Source organism: Pteronotus mesoamericanus, unplaced genomic scaffold (assembly GCF_021234165.1).
Source record: "Pteronotus mesoamericanus isolate MK-2021 breed Mesoamerican mustached bat unplaced genomic scaffold, CSHL_Meso_final contig_84, whole genome shotgun sequence".
NCBI classification, from domain to species: domain Eukaryota; kingdom Metazoa; phylum Chordata; class Mammalia; order Chiroptera; family Mormoopidae; genus Pteronotus; species Pteronotus mesoamericanus.
This window is the reverse complement of record NW_026555267.1, coordinates 7,455,769-7,479,200: the sequence shown is the minus strand read 5'-3', so window position 1 is coordinate 7,479,200 and position 23,432 is coordinate 7,455,769. Positions and strand designations below refer to the sequence as shown.

Here is a 23,432-nt window from a genome sequence, read left to right as displayed (position 1 = left end):
GAGGGATGTGATTGGTTGCGGAGAGGGGCACCGTTGTGGGGTCTTAGCTGCGCGGCCTCAGCAGCTGCAGGAGACGGAAGTGGTGAGAGCGCGGCCTCGGAGGGTCGGGCGGACGCCGCCTGGGTGAGTCACCGTGCCCTGTGCACTGCCAGTCTGGGAACCGCAAAGACCGCGTCTTGCCCGGCCCCGCCCCGACCCCACCAGTTTTCGTGAGCCCCGCCCTCTGTCATTTGGGCTCCGCCTCCGGGCCTTTAGGCTCCGCCCCTAGAACCTGGGCACCTGGGCTCCCCTGCCAGCCTGGCCCGCCCCCCCTCCCAGGGCCAGATCCCTTAGGCCCAGGAACCCTGGGCCTCCCAGGCTTGGTCCGTGTTTCTCCCTCCATTTCCCTGAGGCTGCGTGCCAGTGGGCGGTGAGGCAGCACCTTTGCCTTGCCGCTTGCTGGCTCCCCCATGAGGAAGCGTGGGCTGTGTTCAGGGAGGTGGGCAGAAGCACAGATGGAGGCTTTTATCCGTGCACCCTTGAAGGCACGGCGGGGGAGTACTACTGGACTGCCCGAGCTCAGATAGCAGGCATGAAAGAAAGTGTCAGTGAAACCTGGGCCTCACTCCCTAAGTGGGCCAAGGAGGCCCATCCTGAAATTTGTTGCTCGTGCCCACTTGATAGGTACTGACTCTGAGGCCGGGGCTGGTCCGATTCTATCCCTGTTTTGTGGCCTCTTCTCACTAACCTGCACCCCACTTAGTGTTAGGTATACTCAGCAGGACCTGTCCAACCCTGCTGCCTTCTGATCACAGGTTGTGGTCCCCTCCCTCTTGTCCTCTGGTCTGGACTCTGCCCCTAGTAAACAGGTCAGATGGGTGCTACTTCCAGACTCAGAGGCTAGCAGAGCATTCTTGTGGTTTCATGTACCCATAAGGGCCAGAAGTGAGTCCTAATTGAGGAGCCTCCGTCTCTTCAGAGTTGGCAGTTCTTTTATTCTCCCACAATGAATAGGGTTTGGAGTGTTTTCTACTTCTCCTTCTGGGCCTGGGAATCAGGACTCTTGATTTCTGCTGCATAATCTTGGATAATACTCATTCTTGCTCCAGGACTTTGTCGCTGATTTCATACCCTACAGAATCACTTGTTGCTTTCTCCCCACGTAGCTCCCATTGCCTCTGTCTGGCATGCTGACTTGTGGAGAGGCTGGATTCTCTGTGAGGAAGGAGAACAAGAGTTGTTGAAAAAGTTCAGGAGTATATACGGCATTTGTTGATTCTATGGTGATGTTAATGGTGTTCTGTACTTTGATGTTTCTCTGTCTCCTTACAGTGAGAAGCAGGCAGCCAGAACCCTCACCACGGTAGAATGGTGAGTACTCTCTCTTTCTTCGGACTTTCGTGTTTTCTGTAATTCTTGTGTCTTTCTCCATGAAGCTTCTCCGCCTCTCCTGGACCTTGAGCTCCAGGCTACTCTGTTCAAATCTTAAACAGGTTCGTCTGCTTTCAGCTAATATACGGGGCTGGGACAGGAAGTCTCTAGAGGTCTTTTTCTGCATGTGTTACGCCATGCCTTCCTCACACTACCACTGGCTCTCTTAGCCTTTGATAATGATCCTTCTTTTGCATCCCTGGAAGAAGCTCTCTCTTATGGTCTGGAAGCCATGCCTTCTTTATCTCAAGACCCTTGGGTTTCTTAGTGGGGTCCTTGAATATTGTGGGAGCTGTATCAGGAGTGACTTCATCAAAACTGTGGGGCTTCTCCAGCTCCAAGGTGCTGCTGTCAGTTAACAGGCAACAGTGACTGGACATATAGCAGGACAGCACCCTCAAGGTGCCCAGAATATCTCTGGGTGTGGTGGGAGTGGTTATAATGATCCCCTATATTTTCCATTAACTGTAACTGCATACTTTCATTCTAAACCAGAAACTCTCACCAGTAAAACAGGATAAGGCTTACTTCTTGGGGAGTTGAAAGGTTTTAGTGAGATAAAGTTTGAAACCCAAATCCAAACTAATGCTTTGGTTTCTGAAAGCTACCAGGCACAAGAAGTGTGGCGTTCCAGCCAGCTCCTTCTGTGACTCTTGGTGACATTTTGGGTTGCTTGTCACTGCTCCTTATTCCCTGGCCCACTACCCAGCTCCTACCATGCCCTTTCCCTTGGGTTTCAGGTTTTGTTTTCGCACAGCTTCTGTAGTCCACAGTTCCAGCTCTTTGTCAACCTAAGAAATTCTTTCTCTTCCAAGAAAGACTTTCTTACCCAGAAATTAGAGGATGCAAAACAAGGAGAGATGGAGTAGGAGTAGGGTTGGGCAGGGGCCTTGGAATAAAACACTCAAGAGAATCTCTCTTTCAGGAGTGTGTAATGATCAAAGTAGCACCAGCCCAGTATCCATTCTAAGGAGCAAAGAGGGAGTGGGATTTAGTGAGGTCGGGGGATTGGAGGACACTGATGGACAGGGGTACGATGGGTGGTGGTTTTGGAGGGAAACATCGAAGCCTTCAAACTGGAAAGGGCATGAGGCGTAGGTAGGCGAGCCTCAACCTGGGAATTCAGAACCGGCACGGGGGGAACTCAGAGGCGGAGGGGGGCGGGGCGCAGGGCCGGATTCGTGAAGAGGGATGTGGGGTGGCTCACCTGGGAAGATGGGAAGTGAGAAGATGTAGGCGTCTCGCCTTCCTCTTTCACGCGGTCTGGGGACTGTCCTGCAACGTAGGCTCCCGAAAGCCCTTAGAAGTCCCCAGAGGACGCCCTCCCACGCGGCAGAGAGGCTGCAGGGAGGGAGGAGCCTGCGCCTGTGGGCGGGTCTCGAGAACTCGACCCGCCCCCGCCTTCCCAGCGCGGTTTCGGGCGCTCCCTCCGCTTGCCTCCCCTCCCTTTCGCGCTCGTGCCGAGGGGCGGAGCTGGGCTCGCTCCATTGTGGAGAGGAGGGGAGAGGCAAGCCGGAGTCGCGCCGAGGCCCCGCCGCCGGCGCGCTAGCCTCCTGGCCGCCGCGGCTGCACCTGGCGGGCTCCGCAGTCGGGATGCGGCGAGCGCCCGGGGCTATCGGGCAGCGCAGCGGCTCCGGGGACATGTGCGCTGGCCCAGACCTCCCGCGACCATGAGCCTGACCGCCCGCGTCTCCTGCTCCATGCTCAGCTGCTTTGTAAGTGCCGGCCCCGCCTGCGTGGGCCCTGGGGCCCCAGCGCTTGCTGCACCCTCAGCCCCTCCCAGGACCAGCCCTCGAGATTCCGAATTTCAGCCCATCCCCCTTCCCCGGGCCTGTGGCAGGAGAGGGGGGTATTCCTTTCTTTCTTGGATTTGCTTTGATCCCGGGTATTGGGGAATTGTCGAAGCCCGGGGAAGGAAATTCCGTGACCCGTGCTGGTCCCGCAGCCACTGCCCTTGACTGCAGATCTCCAGGCTCCGCCCTGCAGGGGTACATTCCTTTACCTCCGCCTCTCCATCTTGGTCCCACCCTCTGCATTCTTGCTAGGGGATGTGGGATGTGGCTAGTAGGCCGTCTGAGTTGTTAGGGGGCTGGTTGGGGAGCTCAGGATGTCTGAGCTGTCTCCCTGGCTCCAGACCCCTCCCCCTTCCACCACTCCATCCCTCACCTAACACGACAGTCTTTTCTCCTTGACTGTCCCCCAGGCTGCCTCTGTTCTCCATCTTCCCTGACTCGGCAGGCCTCCGTACCTCTGCATCATTCCCAGCCCTTCCCTCCTCCCCTCTGGCTTAATGCTTGTTCCTAGCTTCCCCATCTGTCTTTTCAGATGTTCCCACCCTCCCCTCCTCACCCTCTGTGGGTGTCTGCCAGGCCTCTCTGCCCTGGTTGTCTTGGGTCTCCCTGTTCCTCCTAGGTGCGTGGATCCCCTCTTCCCCCCTCCCTGGTGGTTGGGAGAGGAGTGACTTCTTGCTGTGGGTATCCTCAGGAATTCCCCTCAGAGCAGCAGGTAGGGCAGGCGGCTTGGCAGGTGTTAGGGATTGGTTAGCAGTCTGGGAAGATCAGCTCAGCTCCAAAACACATCCTTTTGAAAGCATCCATGAAGGCCCTCTAGAGGCACAGGACTGAATCCCCCAGCCCACTCCTCTTTGTCTCCTTCTCCACCAGATTGAAGCCTCAGTGGCCTGGGGCCGTAGGTGCCTGCTTTCCCTACCATTCTCCCTCTAACCAGCTGCCACACATGGCTCCTTTCCTTCAGGGCAGCATTTCCCACTCCCACCTCTGCCTTACCTTTACATTAGTCCTTCTTAGGTTTTTCTCTTCCTCCACTTGGGAAATTTTGGTTCTACAGGAGAGTCCCCCTTTGAGGAGCATATTGCTAGTTCCTCTTTGAATCTTACTCTTCCCTGAGGCTTACGAGGCTTGAGTACCCGCTCCATCCTACCCCTCCCAGCAAGCCAGGTCTCCTTTCCCTCTTCTGGTGACCAGAACCTTTGTAAGTGACTTTGGGGTGTATGGGGGTTTACTGAAGGGAGGGAAGCAGAATGAGGCCTAATGGGTCAAATAGAGCCTGGTGACTTAGGACTGAGGTCTTCCCCACAGGGTGAGGAGGGGCCCCCCAGCCTGGAGTACATCCAAGCCAAGGATCTGTTCCCCCCCAAGGAACTAGTGAAAGAGGAGGAGAATCTGCAGGTAAGAAGGAGTTGGGGGCCGTGGGTGGGTAGAGTTCCCAGCCTGGTTAAGAAAACACCCTCCTTCCCCACAAAATGTCTACAAGAGGATCTAGTACTGGACCTCTGGCTTCCTGCTTCCCAGTCTCTGAAGGGAAAGGAGTCTGTTTGCATGTGCATTATGGAGCCTTTGGCCCCAGGGAAGGAAAGGCAGCTTTCTTTCACAGCAGTTGCCTGTGCTGTTACCATGGAGAGGACTCTTCTGTCCTGCTTGGCCCAGCTTTTCTAGAGGGGATCCCACAGGTCAGGGACTGGGGAAGGTAATGGAGAGGTGACTCAGTTCTGGACTGAGAGTTCGTCTACCCTTCGACAGGTGCCCTTCACAGTGCTGCAGGGGGAAGGAGTAGAGTTCCTGGGTCGGGCAGCTGATGCCCTCATTGCCATCTCCAACTACCGGCTGCATATCAAGTTCAAGGACTCTGTCATCAACGTGAGTTCCTGTCTTGTTCTCCCACAACCAAGCCAGAATCCCTATGAGATGCAAAGCGGGATTGCTCCACTTGATTGTATCTCCAAAAAGTTGGGGTTCCCTTTTTCTCACTTTCTGTTTTCCTGCCCCATTCTGTTAGCTATAGGTCTTCTCTCTCCCTTATCCTCCCTTCCCCTGTTCTCGCTTTCCCTTGCTCTGTTGCTGGCTTTTCTAAGGGACATAAGTGACATTGTTGGAAGAGTGCCACTTGTCAACTGTGTGTCCTTGGTCAAGTCACCCATCTGAGGCTCAGTTTCCTTCTAAATAATATGGGTGAAAACCGTTGCCTTTCAGGGTTCTTGTGATTATTAATTGGGGTCACATATGTAGATGACCCAGCACAATCACCAGGCACTGAACAGGCACTCAGTAAATGTCAGTTTTCCTTATTCTGTTGATACATCAGCATGTGGGCTGGGGTGGGGATGAGGAGTGATGTGGAGAGTGGGGATCTGAGCTGCAGCTTGCCCTCCCTCTAAAGGTCCCTCTCCGGATGATTGACAGTGTGGAGAGCCGTGATATGTTCCAGTTGCACATTGCCTGCAAGGACTCCAAAGTGGTGAGGTGAGAATAATGGGGCCTCACTCAGGTCCTCTCACCCTTGTCTTGCCTCTCTGCTACAGGGTTTCTATGGAGCAGAAAGGAAAAATAGTGTCTCACTTTAATAATTTGAAAAAAAAAAAGGTGAAAATATTTTATGGGTTGGAAGGTCAATTTTCTGATCTGCAGTATCTTGACCTGAAGAACTGGGGCTAATACTCATGGGGTTGTCATAAGAAATAAATGAGATAATATGTATGAAAGTACATAGGATGATATCTTTATTGTTGGTTCATTAATTTACTCATTAAACATACACTTATTGAGCGCCCTGTTCTATGTCAGACTGTTCTAGGCACTGAGGTACAACTGGGAACAAGTAGACAAAATTTTCTGCCTTCATGGAGCTTATATGCCAATGGGGAGATACCAATGGTAAAGAATAAGTAGAATATGTTACATGATGCTAAGTGTAAAGGTAAAAAATATAGCAGGGAAAGGGGATGTGGAATGCTATGGGGTTGAAGGTTGTAGCTGTAAACAAGTTGATTTGAAAAGGCTACACTGAAAAGGTAGTTGAGTCGAGTTGAGACCTGAAGAAAGTGACCATGGGGATATTTGGGGGAAGAGTGTGTCAGACAGAGGTAACTGAAAGCAAAAGATGCTGAGTTGGGTTTGACCTGGCATATTGAAAACAGTGGTAAGGAGGCTGGTGTGGCTGGAGTGGAGTGCACGTGAGTGAGGGTGGTGGGATAGAAGACCCGAGGTCAGGGGGGCACCGGGCTGCCATATGACCTGCTTTTACTTTGAGGGAAATGAAAAACCACTGGAGGATTTTGAGCAAAGGAGTAATTTGATCTGATTAATGTTTTACAGCATCATTCTCGCTGCTATACTGAAAATAGATGAAAGGAAATAGGGGCAAAAGCAAGGCCAGAAGTTGGAGGACTAGTTAAGCTATTGGAGGTTAGAGATCATTTTGGCCTGTGTAGGGCAGTAGCCCTACTATTCTCAAAATAGTGAGGAGTCCGATTTGTGAAGGTAAAGATGACAGGATTTGCTTACAGATTGGATATGAAAGAAAGAGGAATCTGGGATGACTCCAAAGATTACTAAAAGGATGCCCAGTTTAGAGCCTGCCATGTGCTCAGTCTGTAGGAATTCAGAAGGAGAATCTACATTGCCCTTCCCTTCAAGGAGGCTAAAGTCTAGTTCTGAATGAAAAGTTAACATGTGGCAATATGCTATGGAAAAACGTAACAGTTTAATACTGCAAGCACGTTAAGAATAAGAAAGGAGGGGTCTTGGAACTGAGTAGGCTGGGAAGATTTCAAGAGGTGGGACTGAAACTATCTTCAACGTATCAGTAGAATGTGGCTAGACCAAGAGAAGACATTATCAAGCAGAGGTGAGAAAACAAAGACCGGAAAAAACATGAGCAGGACCCCCTATCTGAAGCAGATATGTGTTAAGGAGTCTTGAGAGATAACACAAGGAATAGCAATTTTCAGGGTCACATGAAAGCCTTTATATTTGATATGAGCAATGGTGGGGCCCCATTAGAGGAGACAGTTACATCTCAAGGACAAGAGTTCTTGGGAAGAGAATTGTCAAACACAATTTCTCTTGGGTGTTGGTCAGTGTCTCTGATCCTCCCCAGGGTCCCTGTTACTTCCTGCTTTGCAGCCTCCTCTCCCCGCAGCCTCCCTGTGACTGTTTTTGACCCTTTTGGCCTCAGTGCACACCTGCCCCTTGCCTCACTCTGTTGCTTCTTGCCTGGCAGGTGCCACTTCTCTACTTTCAAGCAGTGCCAAGAGTGGCTGTCACGGCTAAGCCGGGCCACAGCGAGACCTGCCAAGCCTGAGGACCTCTTTGCCTTTGCCTACCATGCCTGGTGCCTGGGGCTAACTGAGGAGGACCAGCATACCCACTTGTGTCAGCCAGGTGAGGCCAGGCTATTTTCTTTATGAGGTTTCTTACTTGGTTCTTATCCTACCCTCTCCCCTGGACAGTGGTGCTCTTGGATGCTGACCGGAGGGGGGTGTGTTGCAGGAGAACACATACGATGTCGGCAGGAGGCTGAGCTTGCAAGGATGGGCTTTGACCTGCAGAATGTCTGGAGAGTCTCTCACATCAACAACAATTACAAGTGAGAAGGCGGGTGGGGGGAGGGACCAAAACACCATTCTAGACCCAGACCCCCTCCACGTATGGATAAAGTACAGGGGGTACAGCTCCCCTGGCTCTGTGGGGAGGAGGACTCCTAGTCCCTCTTCGCACAAAGCCATCCTTGGGGATCTTGTTATTACCTGTCTTAGATCAAGCTCGGTGACCCCTTCTGGTCTGTTTTCAGATTGTGCCCCAGTTACCCCCAGAAGCTGCTGGTTCCTGTGTGGATCACGGATAAAGAGCTGGAGAATGTGGCTTCCTTCCGTTCCTGGAAACGGATCCCCGTGGTTGTGTATAGGTGAGGCAATGGGATGAAAATAGGGAGGATATTTTTCATGCAATAAGGAAGGCATCAGAAGTGGAGATGTGCGGCAGTGTGACAGAATTGACATCCTGCAGGGAAGGGCCTATGAAATAATTTTAAAAGAAAAACTGCCTCAGTTTCTTCTCTCCTAAGGATGAGGCTTTGGGGGAGTTTATTCACTTTTTCTTTCTTTCTTTCTTTTTTTTTTTTGAGGATATGTGTATATATAAAATACTGCATTAGAACAGGGGTTGGCAAAATGGCCTATGAACCAAACTCCAGCTTGCAACCTGTTTTATATACAGCCTGTGAGCTATGAATGGTTTTTACAGTTTTTAAAGGATTATTTTAAAAAAAACACAACAACAACAAAAGAAAGAAAGATGTGTGACAGAGACTGACTGCGACCTGCAAAGATGAAAATTTATGGCCTGGTTTTTTGCCGAAAAAGTTTGCCGACCCCTGGCTAGAGCATTGTAGCTAAAATAGAGTGAGACAGGTGTTGAGGTTTGGAGTTGTTCATGCTCTGGGCTCAGGTTTGTACTCCTGCTGGGTGTCTGTACTTGGAGCAGATGCTGTGTGGATTTGATGAGTCAAGGTCACCTTGGGAATATAGAGCCCATTTGAGAAATATGTATGGCAGCACTTTGTAAACTATAAAACCCCCCCAGGGGTTTTTGGTTGCTATTTTCAAGACCTGGATGAACGGGTAGCCTCTGTTGGCTTTGGAGATCTTGGCCCCCTGGAGTCTCAGTGTAGTAGGCCTCTGGAGGCTGTGAATGCCACGGGCGTGATGGTATTTTTCTGTTCTGTCAGACACCTACGCAATGGGGCTGCCATCGCACGCTGCAGCCAGCCCGAGATCAGCTGGTGGGGCTGGCGCAATGCTGACGACGAGTACTTGGTCACATCCATCGCTAAAGCCTGTGCCCTCGACCCGGGGACAAAGGCCACTGGCGGCTCCCTCGGCACTGGAAATAGTGATGCCAGCGAGGCATGTGACACTGACTTCGGTAAGGTGTGGGTGGTGCTGGTCCCTGGGGAGCAGGCCCCCACCTTGGCCTCATCGGCTTCCAGGGGGTCCTCAGTGAGAGGATAGGAAGAAGATAAAACACAGGGTGCCTGGGTCCCTGCCTTTTGGGAAGCTGTGGGGTGTGAGGGATCTCAAGTTACATGTTCTTCTGAAAGGGAGTGCCCTGGCGTAGGGTGAGGCTGGGTGGCTGGCTGACCCAGGGTCTTCTCCCTGCTCTGTTTTTAGATTCCTCCTTAACTGCATGCTCTGGAGTGGAGAGCACAGCGGCTCCCCAGAAGCTTCTCATCCTGGATGCTCGATCCTACACAGCAGCAGTGGCTAACCGGGCCAAGGGTGGAGGTTGCGAATGCGAAGGTATTGCTGTTCTCCCAGTGTCTGCAACCAGCCTGTGTCCCAGGTGGCCTTGGTGCGAAGGGGACAGGGTGCAGCAGTGTAGTAGAAAGAGCCAAACAAATCTGGCTTGGAATCAGGGTCTGCCACTTACTACCTGTAACTATACTTAGATAGCAATCCATCTAAGTTTTGTTTTATTCTCTGTACAATGGGGATGATACATACCTTGCAAAGTTGTTGGATGATGAGAGGTTACGTGTATAAAATTACTGGCACAGAGCAACTACTATTTACTGAGAATTTACATTGTCATTACTAATAGTATTATGGCTATCATTTGTCATTAATATTTTTACTGCTACTATTAATTTATGGCACCTGAGTATCCAGAAATAGAAGGGTAACTGAGATTTCTAGAATATATTGAGCTCCCATCCTGGAGTGTTCACCCTGCCAGGGAAGCTTTGCTCATTGGCACTGCCCTTGTCCTGCATGCCTGTTTCCAGGTCATGCTCTTAGGCTCTATTTTGCTCTTTCATGTCTACAGAGTACTACCCCAACTGTGAGGTTGTGTTCATGGGAATGGCCAACATCCATGCCATCCGGAACAGCTTCCAGTATCTCCGTGCTGTATGTAGCCAGATGCCAGACCCCAGCAAGTAGGTGTTCGCTGCTTCAATTCCATTCTTCTTCCAGTCTCATCCCTTACCTCGTACTTGCTGTTCTTGAAGATTAGATAGGGAGATGGTCAGTGTGCAGGTGCAGGAGACCTGAGGGCCTGGGTGCAGTGAGTCAGTTCCAAGAACACTTCTTTTTTTTTTCTTTTTTACTTAAGAACACTTCTACTTCTCAGCCAACACTGTGGCATGGCTACAGGACATTGGGTTCCTTTTGTCTGGATCAGTTGTCCTACTCAGAGAACACAGAGAACTGGGGAAAGGAAGTGGCTAAATATGCATGTGATGCTGCCCAGTTTTTCTATTGATCCTTAGAGTCTCTTGTTGGTCTCAGGTTCTGTCTTCCCTACCTTCCGGCTAGATATCTCTTGGCAGAAAGGCCATGGGCTGGGCTCTTGCTTCAGCCCTCACAAGGGACTTGTTAGGTGTAGCTGGCTGTGGGTGGTGGAGAGACTGTTGTAGCCGCAGTGCTTTTAGTTGACAGACATGATTTCTGCTCTTGTGTAGCTGGTTGTCAGCACTGGAGAGCACCAAATGGCTACAGCACTTGTCGGTGATGCTAAAGGCAGCTGTGCTTGTGGCTAATACAGTAGACCGGGAAGGCCGGCCTGTGCTGGTGCACTGCTCAGATGGCTGGGACCGGACACCACAGATCGTAGCCCTGGCCAAAATACTACTGGACCCGTATTACAGGACATTGGAGGTATTGAGAGGGGTTGGGTGGGAAAGAACAGAGGGAAAGGGCTGGTGGGAAAAGTGTTCAGTCCTCTGGATCTGTCTTGAGGATTTTTCGTAGGGACCATTGGTGCTTTGAGTCCTCTTCGAGGTTCATTCCTGTTCTGTGAAGCTGCTGGCTTCTTGCTTCGGGCATTCCCTGCAGAGAAACACACTAGCCTTTCCAGAGAGGCCCTGTGCTTGAACTCTGTTTTCTTCGCAGGGCTTCCAAGTATTAGTAGAGTCTGACTGGCTGGATTTTGGACACAAGTTTGGAGATCGCTGTGGCCACCAGGAGAATGCAGAAGACCAAAATGAGCAGTGTCCTGTATTCCTCCAGTGGCTTGATTCAGTTCATCAGCTGCTCAAGCAGTTCCCTTGCCTGTTTGAGTTTAACGAAGCATTCCTGGTAAGTTCTAAAGCCTGTGACCAGAGTGAGGGGATGGCAGCCGAGGCCCCAGGTGCAAGCTGTCTTGGCCCTGTAGGTCAAACTGGTGCAGCACACGTACTCCTGCCTCTACGGCACGTTCCTGGCCAACAACCCCTGTGAACGGGAGAAGCGTAACATCTACAAGCGGACCTGCTCTGTGTGGGCCCTCCTGCGAGCTGGCAATAAAAACTTTCATAACTTTCTCTACACACCTGGCTCAGACATGGTAAGCCTGAACTCATCCTGTAGGTGCTGCTTAGAGACCTGTAGGGAGAACAAGCTGAGTGGGGAGGACGTAGGGCCCTGGAACGTCTCACAAAACACTAGTATGGGCCTCCTTCCCTAGGTCCTGCATCCCGTTTGTCATGTTCGAGCCCTGCACCTCTGGACAGCTGTTTACTTGCCAGCATCGTCTCCATGCACACTCGGGGAGGAGAACATGGATCTTTACCTTTCCCCAGTGGCTCAGAGCCAAGAGTTCTCTGGTCGTTCTCTGGACAGGTAAGATTGCCCTTCTTGCTCTCACTCCTCTCTACTAAAAGGCAATAACTGCTTTGTTTCTTGCCTAAATGTTGCTTTCTCTCTCTTGTTAAGTTGCAGTTTATACTCAATATTATTTTGTATTAATATGTATAATTATGTATGTATTTATTTTAAGCCCTGCCTATAGGGTGGGCATCTACTTTATGAGTGAGTGCGTGATTTGAGACAGAGAGAGAGAAAGGAGTAAAGAGAGAGAGAAACGTCGATTTTTGTTGTTCCACTTATTCATGCATTCATTGGTTGAACCTTGCATGTGCCCTGACTGGGGATTGAACTTGCAACCTTGGTATATTGGGACGACACTCTAACCAACCAGCCAGGGCTTGTATTAGTCTTTTTTAAAAACGAAATATTTAAAAGCAACTTTTTGAGTTGGTTAAAGGAGAAACTTGGCCCAGGACCTGTAGCTAGCCCGGAGTACACTATGTGCATTTTCAAGGTCCTCTCTTAGGATAAGACTGGTTACCTTCTTTCCTGGAACTGCTATCACGCTGTGTGATGTATCCAAGCCGGGGAGAGGAGAACAGGACAGAAAGGACTATCTCGGAAGGTTCATGGGAATGGTCTAATGTTCACTGATAGCAGGCATGAGGAGCTTGCTGCCTTAGTAGTAACCTTTGCAGTGTCCAGCATTAGCTTCCAGGAGCATCTGACTCTTAGGGAAATGGGCTCCCAGAAGGTGGAGGGCCTTTACCTTTTTCTCAGAAAAAGGCCAGAATTTAAAGGGAGACATATAAAGTAAAGTTATCTTCTGGTTGAATATTTGGGGGGGAAGTAGAATGGAGGTTGGTTAAATTACAAGAATAATATGTATCCCTTACTTATAATAAAAAGTCAAATGATATAAAAGTAGAAAATAAAAGTCCTCTCTCCCTGATCCTTGTGCCGGAGGCATCCACTGCTAAACCTTTGGTGCATGTCTTCCCAGACTTTTCTCTCTACATAGATATGCCCACATCTCCCGCTGTCATATAGAAACATTTTTTTAAATACAAAAACAGAATCATATATTGTATTCTCTTCTGCACATTGTTTTCCCACATGACAATATAAAACTGCTTTGTTGTTCTTAGTGGCTGCATAATAGTCCAAAATTAAAGTATAGTGTATATACTTTATATAGTTGATATAACCAATTTTCTATTGGTCATTTAGGTGGTTTTCATTTTTTTGTCATTACAGGGAGTGTTTTAGTTAACATACTTAATATGTGTCTCTTTTTAAAAAATTGTAGTAAATACACATAACATAAGATTTACCATTTAAACCATTTTTAAGTGTACAGTTCATCAGTGTTACCATATATGTATATCTTTGCATTTGTGTTAGTGTTTCTGCCAGATAAATTCCTGGACATGAAAATACTGAATTCAAAGGATATGTACATTTCAAATTTTGATCTTTGTGTATTGGCAGAAACTTTTTAAAATTAAAATATACCTTCCATAACTGGTTGAATACTATAAAGGAAAACAAAAACCCCTAACCCCCTAAATTATTGGTTTTAGGGTTTTTGGAACTGAGTCCATTGTCATGGCCCATGAATAAGCCTCAGGAATTCTATAATTTTTCTCCTTCCCCAAACAATGCAGAATTTGGGTATTGCTTTATAAGTTAACTTTTTCATGGAGAGGGGCCATAACTTTTATTGAATTCTCAGTAAGTTCTGTAACCTATTTAATAATCATTTCCTTAAATCAGTATATAAGTTTTCACATCAATAAATGTTTCTTTAATGCCTACAAGTTGCTTGGTACTGTACTAGGTTTTATGGGCAATACCAAAGAATTAGAAGATCCTACTTAAGATACTTTACAAAGCTGTAAGATACGACATAAGACAACTAGAGAACAACTTTAAGTCAGCATCTAAGCAAATAAGCATGTGTGTAGTTCAAAATTAGTAGAGAAATGAGAAGTAAGAAAGGGGTCATTTGGTGACTATTTACTCAGAGAGCTTCTTAAGGAAGCCTAGGGAGGGCCCTGGCTTAGTTGGTTAAAGCGTCTTCCTGATACGCCAAGGTTGCATGTTCAATCCCCGGTCAGGGCACATACAAGAAGCAACCAGTGAACATATAAATAAGTGGAACAACATATTGATGTTTCTTTCTCGCTCTCTCTTTCTCAAAATCAGTTAAAAAAAAAAAAAGTAGGCAGGAACCATGGCTCTTTTGTGCCCTACTATCTGTCTCAGGGCCTGGCATATAATAGGTGCTTTAGTAAATACATAAAGGAACAAACAAATGAATGGAATAAAGGGAGTTTTGAGCTTGGTTACAAGGTTGGTGGAGAGGGGCCCAAAGGAATTGGATACATGAGAGATAGTTTTATAACAATAAAACTGCTCTCTGGTGCTGGCTGGGTTTGGGAAGGGGCTATTTTTGAGGAATAGAAATAAATAAATGAAGGATAGTTCACTGAGGGTTTTGAACATTATACAGAGGAGTTTATTTTGATTCAGTTGTCGATAGTAAATCATTGCAGAAAGTCATTGTGGCCTGGTGACAATGGAATTTTGGGAGAACTAATCACTGAGCCTGGCAGTTGGAGGCAGAGACCAGCTAGCACTGTTATAACTCAGATATAAGGGGGAAGAGTCTTTAGGAAAGATAGGAATTAAATTCACAGGCATCATAGTCATTAGCAGGCTATGGAGTTGACTGGATGTTGGAAGGTAGAGGAGAAAAATAAAGAGGACTAAAGACAGGTCCCAGGTCACTGAGCTTAGAAACCAGAACATCGGTACCACCTATAGACATTGAAAAGTTGAGGAGTCAGTTTGGGGAGAAATAGGAGATACAGGCAGGCTGGGACTGAGATATTAGTTGGCAGCAAAGAGGAGATGTGCTGCGAGCAGTTCAAGGTGGACAGTTGAATCTGGAAGAGTAAGTAGTATAAAGGTCTTAAAGGAAATGGTTTCCCTAACAGCTGACCTTATGTACCTTTGGTTCTACATTTTCCTAGATCAAAAATGTCCTGGCCTCTTTCCTCTTCTTCCATTGAAATCCAAAACCTTCTTCTGTACCTAGCTGAAATCCTTCCCTCTGTGTGTAGTCTTCCCTGACCACCCTAGCTGGATGAGTTCGCTCATTGTTTCAAACTCCTCAGGCATTGTCGTCTCTACTGGCATTATTGTATTGATTAAACCTTTGGTGCACATAGGAATCAGCTGCGGAAGATGGCAGACTGTTGATACTGTTGAATCTGGTTAAGGAGTATGTAGGAATTGTTCATATTCTTTTGTTTACTTCTTTTGCATGTTTGGACGTTTCCACTAAGAAACAAACAACACTTGCCACCTGGCTGGTCGCTAGTTCGCTGTTGCACGTGGGGCCACCACTGTCTCCAGGGCCAGCTCTGCCCTTCTCCCTCCATTTCTGATGAAAAGTTGATACTTGTCTGTATTCAAATATATTTAAATTGGTTCTGCATCCCCAAAGTTCCATGTTTTTTAATACACACTTGTGTTGCATTTCAGTGTTTATTCAGTTGTGATAGGGATCAATTAATTTGGTTTAAAATGCTCTGCCTTGGAGAAACTGCTGTGAATTAACCTTCGTATGTACACTTTGAGAGATTCCACAGTCACAAAGTTTCAGTACAAAATAGTACTTTATAAAATACTATTTTATAAAAGTATTTTATATACTTTTGTATATAAGTGGCATGGTCAAACTAGATTTGGGTAAATGTTTTTTAGCAGTATAACTCAAAGGGAAATACTATGATCTACAGAGACCTCTTCTTTACCTAAAAAACAGGAGTTGACTTAATGAGACTTTTGTTTGTTGACTACAGTAAGTGATGTTGAGATGTACAAGATTGTGGGGGGTTTGTAGCCTTACTTTTTGTCAAACTTTTTAAATATATTTTATGAATAAATTTTTGATTTTGAAAAAAAAAAAGAAAGAAACAACAACAAAAAACTAAAAAGTTGCCAAGCTGGGATTCAAGTCCTAGCTATGGGACTCCAGAGACTGTAATCATAACCATTGCTATTGCCTTCCTGGAGTTTCATGCCACAAAAAATCAAACTCGATTCAAAAGTAAAATCAGATACAAACATACCTTTAAAAGATAATAAGTTTCAAAAACCAAACACTTAGAACAATCAGTTATAATGTAATTCTATGTTCGGGAGATTTTTCTGTAAGGGATTAGACTGAGGTATCTGAAAATAGGAACCGAGTGATGTCTTTGTTGTTTCCTGGCAATTTTTTTCTGAAGTTTTTGTTGCTCTAAAGACTTTTGAACTGTGTTAAAAATCAGGGAGGTCATTCCTGAAAATGTTACACATCCGGCCTGTGCAAATGCCTCTAGAACTCTGAGTGCTGTATACTGGGAAAGTGTCCATAGTGACCTGTGATTCAGGAGAACACTGTTGCTCAGTAGTTGTAAAAAGATGCGTTGGGGAGCACTGTTCGTGACCCGTTAACCTGCTGTGGCTGACGGGTTCCATTCCAGTGCCATAGCAGTGCCAGTGACACGTGACTGACGGCCTGGCCGGTGGCCGTCAGTTTCAGATCTTGGAGACAAGTGAAAAAAAAAAAAAAAAAAAAAAGATGCGTTGGGTACTACTGTGATAGAGGGATAATTTAAATTTAAAAAGTTGTAAAAATGAGCTGTAGGTGTAGTCTTATTGAATTTGTGGTTGGTTTTCTGTTTTGAATCATAGCATCTCTTCATGTAATAATTTATGATCATTTTATAGAAGAGGAAACCAAGTTTCTGAGAGGTTAAATACCTTACTTGTAGTCGTATAGCTAATTAGTGTCACAGCCAATATTGTCTTGCTCCAAAACCCATCTTCCTTCTGTCTTACAATGTGTAATAGAGGCAGTTGGACATTAGGTTTGGGCTTAGGTGTAGTCCTGACTGGAATGGTAGCTTTAGAAGGCATCAGCCTAGAAGACAGTTAAAACCATGGGAGTGGTTGAGATTGCCCAGGGAGATTGTGTAGGGTAAAGACTGATGAAAGCTTGGGACAGATTCTGTGTTCTTGAGGACAGGGTTCAATGTCCTATGCTTTTTTGCAGAGTAGAATTTTTGTGGTGAACATTGACTATTTCTAATTTTGAATGTCACTATTTTTTGTGAACTCTGGCTTTGATATTGCTTTGATGGCCTGATTCTGTATATTAGAGGTGGCTCCCATTTCATGACCTGGAGGCATTGTGTTGTCATTCCAGATTACCTAAAACCAGATCCATGGATGATCTTCTCTCTGCCTGTGACACAAGCAGCCCTCTGACACGCACATCCAGTGACCCTAACTTGAATAACCACTGTCAGGAGGCCAGAGTAGGCCTGGAGCCCTGGCATAGCAATCCTGAGGGATCAGAGACAGTCTTCGTGGAATCTGGAGTTGGAGGTCCTCAGCAGACTGTAGGAGAAACAAGTCTCCCTCCCCTACTGCCCAGCAGCCAGAAAGACTACTTGAGCAACAAACCTTTTAAGAGTCACAAAAACTGTTCTCCAAGTTACAAACTGCTCAATGCTGCAGTGCCTCAGGAAATGAAGAGCAACACGTCTGATCCTGAGATCAAAGTCCTGGAAGAGACTAAAGCACCAGCTCCAGATCCTCCTGCCCAGGATGAGCTGTGTAGGACTTTAGATGGCACAGAGGAGCCACCTGAATGTTGTCCTGAAAAGGAAGCTGTCAGTGCACTCTCTAAAGTCATTTCCAGCAAGTGTGATAGAATTTGTGATTTTCCTGAGTCTTCCCAGGACTCCCTTACAGGTGCCCCTCAGCAGGCCCAGCTAGATTCTGTGCTATGTGTACCCTCCCGATCTGCTCCAGATCACAATCCAGGTACCCTTTGCAACCCACCGACTGCTACCTGCCAAACTCCTCTAGACCCAAGCAGTGACTTTCTCAGTGAAGATTCCCCAGGGTCTGTAGCAAATATCTCCCACCAGGAACAGCCCAGCTCTGTGCCAGATCTGATTCATGGGGAGGAAGACACTGGCAAAAGAGGGAATAATAGGAATGGGCAGTTATTGGAAAACCCTCGTTTTGGGAAGATGCCATTGGATTTGGCCCGAAAGACAATTTCTCAGAGCCAGATCAGTGAGTTCTCTTTTTTAGGGTCCAATTGGGACAGTTTCCAAGGGATGATGACTTCATTCCCGAGTGGGGAGACCACCCCTCGTCGGCTGCTTTCCTATGGCTGTTGTAGCAAGAGGTTGAGCAGTAAGCAGATGCGGGCAATGGGGCCCTGCTTTGGGGGCCAGTGGGCCCAGAGAGAAGGGGTAAAGTCACCTCTCTGTTCTAGTCATTCCAGTGGACACTGTACTGGTCCAGGAGGAAAAAACAACCGGATATGGTTGTCTAGTCATCCAAAGCAGGTCTCTAGCACAAAGCCTGTTCCACTGAGCTGCCCTTCTCCAGTGCCTCCTCTCTACCTGGATGATGATGGACTCCCCTTTCCCACGGATGTGATCCAGCATAGACTACGGCAAATTGAAGCAGGATACAAGCAAGAGGTTGAGCAGCTACGTCGACAGGTGCGGGAACTGCAGATGAGACTGGATATTCGTCACTGCTGTGCCCCTCCAGCAGAGCCTCCCATGGACTATGAGGATGATTTTGTAAGTGTTTGTCTACTGCTGCCCATCCATTCATTTATTCTCTCCATTAGCTTCCCATCCATTCAACATTCATTCACTGGCTACTTGCTGTGTGCCACTGTGCTATGTGGTTAGGCTGTAGGATGAAAGAGGACATAGAACTTGCTCTCAAGGACCTCATAGTGTATAGGAAGAAACAAGCAAACAATTAGGCTGATTGTTTCTTAAATGTTATAATATAGGGAAGCATTAGGTATTGGCAGCCTGGGTAGAGTGAAAGGTCATGGAAGGCATTCCTGAGAAGATAATGCTTGGGCTGAGTGCAGAAAAATCTGTCATATTTATTTGGCGGACAGTTAAAGGAAATAACCATTTGCAGAAACATGAAGACAACAGGTATTCCAATGTTACGGTTTGAACAAAGAGGTAGTATGTATTTGTGTGTACATGTACATGTGTGCTAGAATGGTGAAGGAGGCAGTTGGGTAGTGAGGTGGGAGGTGATACACAGGCACTTCACTTCCTCATGTTAAGATATTACCACTCCCTTGCTGCCCACTTGCTGGGATGGGGTGGACTGGGCCAACAACTTCTTACTACTCAGGGTGATGATTTAGAACAGGAGTCAGCAAACTTTTTGGTAAATGTCCAGATAGTGAATGCTTTAGGCTTTGTGGGACATATTGTCTCCTTTGCAGCTACTTGGCAGAAGCAGCTATAGACAATGTGTAAATAAATGAGTGTGGCTGTCTCCTAATAAAACTTGATTTATAAAAACAAGCCATGGGCTAGATTTGACTTGTGGGCTACTGTTTGCAAACCCTAGGTTTAGATGTAACAAGAGAAGTATTCTTTCCATAGTGTGGTGTAGCATATTGGTTAAGAGCATAGGTCTGAATCCAGAATACTAGGTTCAAATCTCAAGTTTACTATCAGTCAGCTCTTAACTTTCTTTGTGGTATAGTTTCCTTATTTGTTAAAAGGAGATAATAGTATATGTCATAAGATTGCTGTGAGGAGTTCATACATGTAACGCATTTAGTGCATGGCACATGGTAAATAATAAATGTTAGAGATGATAAGATGACGTTGATGTCTCTACCTTTTCTTCAGACCTGTCTGAAGGAGTCAGATGGCAGTGATACAGAGGACTTTGGCTCTGATCACAGTGAAGACTGCCTTTCAGAAGCAAGCTGGGAACCTGTTGATAAGAAAGAGACTGAGGTATGTCCAGGCAAACATGGGTACTTAAGTAAGTTACTGAGTGGACAGTGCCTTTTTAAAAAAGTTTTTAATTTATTGATTTCGAGAGAGGAAGTAGGGGCGGAGAGGAGAGAGAGAGAAACATCGATAGGTTGTTTATACATTCATTGGTTGATTTTTATATGTGCTCTGACTAGGGATTAAACCTACATCATTGGGGAATGGGACAACACTGTAACCAACTGAGCTACCTGGCATCGGCCAGAGTGTTTGCTTTTTGGGCAAATAGTACCCAACTATAAAGACAGGCTTTATCTTTTTTCTCCTGGGACACTCTCCTTGTTGCAGTGTTGCTCTTCTGCTTTGTTGACAAGAACCTGGAATTTTTTTTTCCTTATGCCTTCTGTTAGGTAACTCGCTGGGTTCCAGATCATATGGCATCCCATTGCTATAACTGTGACTGTGAATTCTGGTTGGCTAAACGAAGACATCATTGCAGGTAATATGTTTTATATAATTTGGTATGGCTGAGAAAACAGTGAGTTGCATTTATATAAATGAAATTGAACTAAGCTGAAAATGGAGACATGTGAGGTCTGTCTCTGAGACAGAAGGTATCCAGCCATGTAATAGGAAAAGAAGAGACATTTCTTGAAGAAGATACAAGAAACATTCTACATAGGACAATTATGCCTCAGTCCCCTTCAAAGTAGGCACCTTGGGACCTCACACCATTCTCCCTATTATTACCATCAACTGCCCTGTTGCATTTTGCTGAATCTCATCAAAGGTATGAAAGCTCTTCCCTTTCAAAGGTGATTTTAGTTTTGGGAAAAACCAGAAGTCGCAGGGCGCCAAATCTGGGCTGTTGCGGGGCTGAGTCACCTGGGTGATTTGATGTTTCACCAAAAAACTACACAAGACATGATCCATGAACAGGTGCATTGTCTTGATGTAGCTGCCAGTCACCAGTTGCCCATAGGTGTGACCTTTTGAATCATCCAAATTTGTTCAAGCTTAACGCAAAACTTGATGCAGATTTGTTGCTCTACTTGCTCAGTCATTTTGAATGCAACAGCCACATAGTACGTATGCTCACTCAATGGCATCTACCTCCTGCACTGACTAGTACAGTGAAGTCATCATTGTTCATGCAAGCACATCCCAGTCCACTCCCCTTGGCTGCCAGGTTACATTGATGCTGGGCAAAGCATCTTGTTATATTAACAATGGCTGGACTTTTTCCGGACAGACATTTTATTTACAAGCGCTATTTTTGTTTTTCCCAGCTTTTTTTTTTATTGACTCATGTAAGGCCTTTTAGAGTATTATTCATTCTCAGTATATTTGAATTTATTTTATTTTATTAAACAAATTTCTTCAATTACAGTGTACATTCAATATTATTTTGTGTTAGTTTCAGGTGCACAGCATAGTGGCATTTCTGATGAACTCTTCTCTTTGTCCTTCGGCAGAAATTGTGGGAATGTATTTTGTGCTGGCTGCTGCCACCTGAAGTTGCCCATTCCTGATCAACAACTCTATGACCCAGTTCTCGTCTGTAACTCATGTTATGAACACATCCAAGTATCTCGTGCCAGGGAACTTATGAGCCAACATCTGAAGAAACCCATTGCTACAGCTTCCAGTTGAATGCCAGAGAAGATGACCTGTCCAATTATAGCAGGTTTGAAGGGAGGATCTGCTTCAGGTGTAGTTTTGAAGGTTCCTTGGTGTGGCTCATGAAATCACAGAGCTCAAAAATACCATTTTGAGAAATCCTTGGTATCATGAGACTGGAGCAGAGGAATTCCAATTTCACAGAAGGTCCTGTACGGGTGAGACATTCACCTTGCGATAATGGTCCTGATCCAGACTCAGAGTCTGGAAGCTTAATGTTGAGTTGGTGACTCCAGCTTCTTTCTCCTGGGGGTGTCACAAGATAATGATTTCATAGATACTGCCTGGTAATGTGTGCCCCAAACAGCAATAGAAAGGCATATGTATAACCAAACTCCAAGTGATAACCAGATCCATCTCTTCTCCACCTTGAAAAAAGCAGATTATAGTATATAAGATAGGAATTCCTATCATATTTGAAATGAACTATACCCTGTACCTCTGTGCTCTGTGTCTGTGCATGAAGGCTCAGTCTTTAGAGGCACTTTTTCTAGTTGCATTAGTTCTGTCTTTCTGTGGAGTTTGGTTTAAAGACTGGTTCAGCAAGTGGAGGTTTTGCTGTATTTTTCACTTGGCTCATCGGCCAGCGTTAGTGAATATTCCGTTTAGGGGGACAGTTCTAGGGAGTGAGACATTTTTGGAAGCAGAGGAAAACTCTGCTGATATTCAGTCCTGGCAAAAATCAGTTATTTTGAGCTATGAAGGCAGTAATCTGTGTTACTCAGTGATGGTTCTTGAGGTATGCACTGTGAAGAATGAGAAGGGAAAAGCAGAAATTATCGTTGTGAAATATTTGCTGATTGTGCCCTACCCTTTGCGCCTGACTTTTCCTAGTTGTCCTGGTGCTAACACAGGAGCTACACCTTGATCCTCTCCTGGCATGAAAATAAAACCATGTTTTTTTGTTGTTGTTGTCATTCTGTTGCCCACTTCCCTCATGTTGTCTTTCCTTTGGCTGCTGCCTCCTCTGGGTCACACTGCTTCTTATCCTGAACACTTGACATCTTGAGGGTAGAATTTAGTGTTTGGTTTTTACCTCCTAGAATATGCTGTTTGGTATGTGAGGGTTTCAGTACAAATGCTGCTGTTTATTTCTGTGCACTTAACAATGGAACCCAAGCGGAAGAGAATTAAGCCTTGATACCAAAATTGGGAGAGAAAATGTGTCCATTTGGACCAAACATTGTTTTTGTTTGTTTGTTTGTTTGTTTTCATCCTAATATGTACCCGTGGCACTTAACCAAAAGATACAGTGATATAGCCTTGTACTGTGGGTGGGACAGATACAGTCTTCTTTGCCTGTAATGAAACCACTAGGATTTACTTTATACATTTTTCTTAATTTGTTGGTGTACAAAAGGTAAATTACACTTAGCTTTATCCTGTTTTAAAACTACTGTGGTAGTTGTCTAACTGCTACTTTCATGTTGCTTCCTAGAAGAAAAAAATTTTTTTTATTTGAAAATAATTAGGATCTGCATTTAGAACAAGAATCGTATTTGTCCTGACCTTTACTTCAATCCTACAGAGAAGCATCTGTGCTTTTATATTTGCCATGGATATAACCTAAAAAATTTTGGCGTATTTAGGTCAGCCTAAGCAGAACTCTTTTTGGTTTAAATGGAGTTGAATAATGGAGATTTTGTGTCTGGGAAATTCCTGAGATCATTGAAAAAGTAACAAGCTATCCCTTGTCTCTGACACATAAAATTCTGAGCATTTTCTCAATCATTAAAATTTACTGCCAGTTGTGAGTGGCTATTTAATTAGCTTGACTTTCATTGCTCTTCACTCTGCCTGTTTTCAGGGGGAGTAAGATCGGTAACATTTGAGGGGACTGTATCTGTCTATTTTGTATGGCCGTTTTGAGGGACTATCCTATCAGTGAACATACTGCATGGCCTTGGAGAGAGACTCTGGGCTCAGATGTATTCATCAAATACTCCTTTCAGAGCTCTTGTGGGTGTAAGTGACATGATGTGGCCAAAAATCCAAACTGTGCAGTTGCGTTGTGACAAAAATGCAATGTGCTGTAAAAACTCAATACAGTTTAAATAAAATCTCTATATTAGTGCTGCTTTGTTGGGTCTTTTTATTCATTTTAATTTTTAAGGAAACCTAATGTGTACTCA

At 45.9% G+C, this 23,432-nt stretch overlaps 1 protein-coding gene and 1 non-coding gene across 8 annotated transcripts; both read left to right on the top strand.

Annotated features, from left to right (window-relative positions):
- Positions 1-23,366, top strand: MTMR4 (myotubularin related protein 4). Of its 7 annotated transcripts, none has more exons than XM_054585473.1 (19): positions 1-123; positions 1,312-1,350; positions 4,509-4,598; positions 4,950-5,066; positions 5,587-5,669; positions 7,429-7,589; positions 7,698-7,794; positions 7,999-8,112; positions 8,935-9,131; positions 9,377-9,505; positions 10,032-10,143; positions 10,669-10,864; positions 11,099-11,284; positions 11,361-11,531; positions 11,652-11,806; positions 17,037-18,438; positions 19,531-19,641; positions 20,031-20,119; positions 21,096-23,366. In XM_054585473.1, the coding sequence occupies exons 2-19, from the start codon at positions 1,348-1,350 to the stop codon at positions 21,271-21,273; spliced, it is 3,591 nt and encodes a 1,196-aa protein (XP_054441448.1). In that variant the 5' UTR covers positions 1-123; positions 1,312-1,347; the 3' UTR covers positions 21,274-23,366. The 7 variants fall into 7 exon arrangements, with proteins under 7 accessions (XP_054441448.1, XP_054441451.1, XP_054441449.1 ...); XM_054585476.1 differs by lacking the exon at positions 1-123 and adding an exon at positions 553-663; XM_054585474.1 differs by lacking the exon at positions 1-123 and adding an exon at positions 865-924.
- Positions 16,260-16,385, top strand: LOC129080264 (small nucleolar RNA SNORA54). Its single transcript, XR_008530175.1, has one exon. It is a non-coding gene; the product is annotated as a small nucleolar RNA SNORA54 (small nucleolar RNA).
- Positions 23,367-23,432: the final 66 nt, after the last annotated feature.

Bases quoted from the DNA above. Each gene is read 5' to 3' on its own strand.
- MTMR4 (XM_054585471.1), top strand. From the start codon at position 4,461: ATGGGTCAAATAGAGCCTGGTGACTTAGGACTGAGGTCTTCCCCACAG. The intron at 4,599-4,949 runs GTAAGAAGGAGT...ACCCTTCGACAG, and splicing joins AAGAGGAGGAGAATCTGCAG to GTGCCCTTCACAGTGCTGCA. The intron at 19,642-20,030 runs GTATGTCCAGGC...GCCTTCTGTTAG, and splicing joins TTGATAAGAAAGAGACTGAG to GTAACTCGCTGGGTTCCAGA.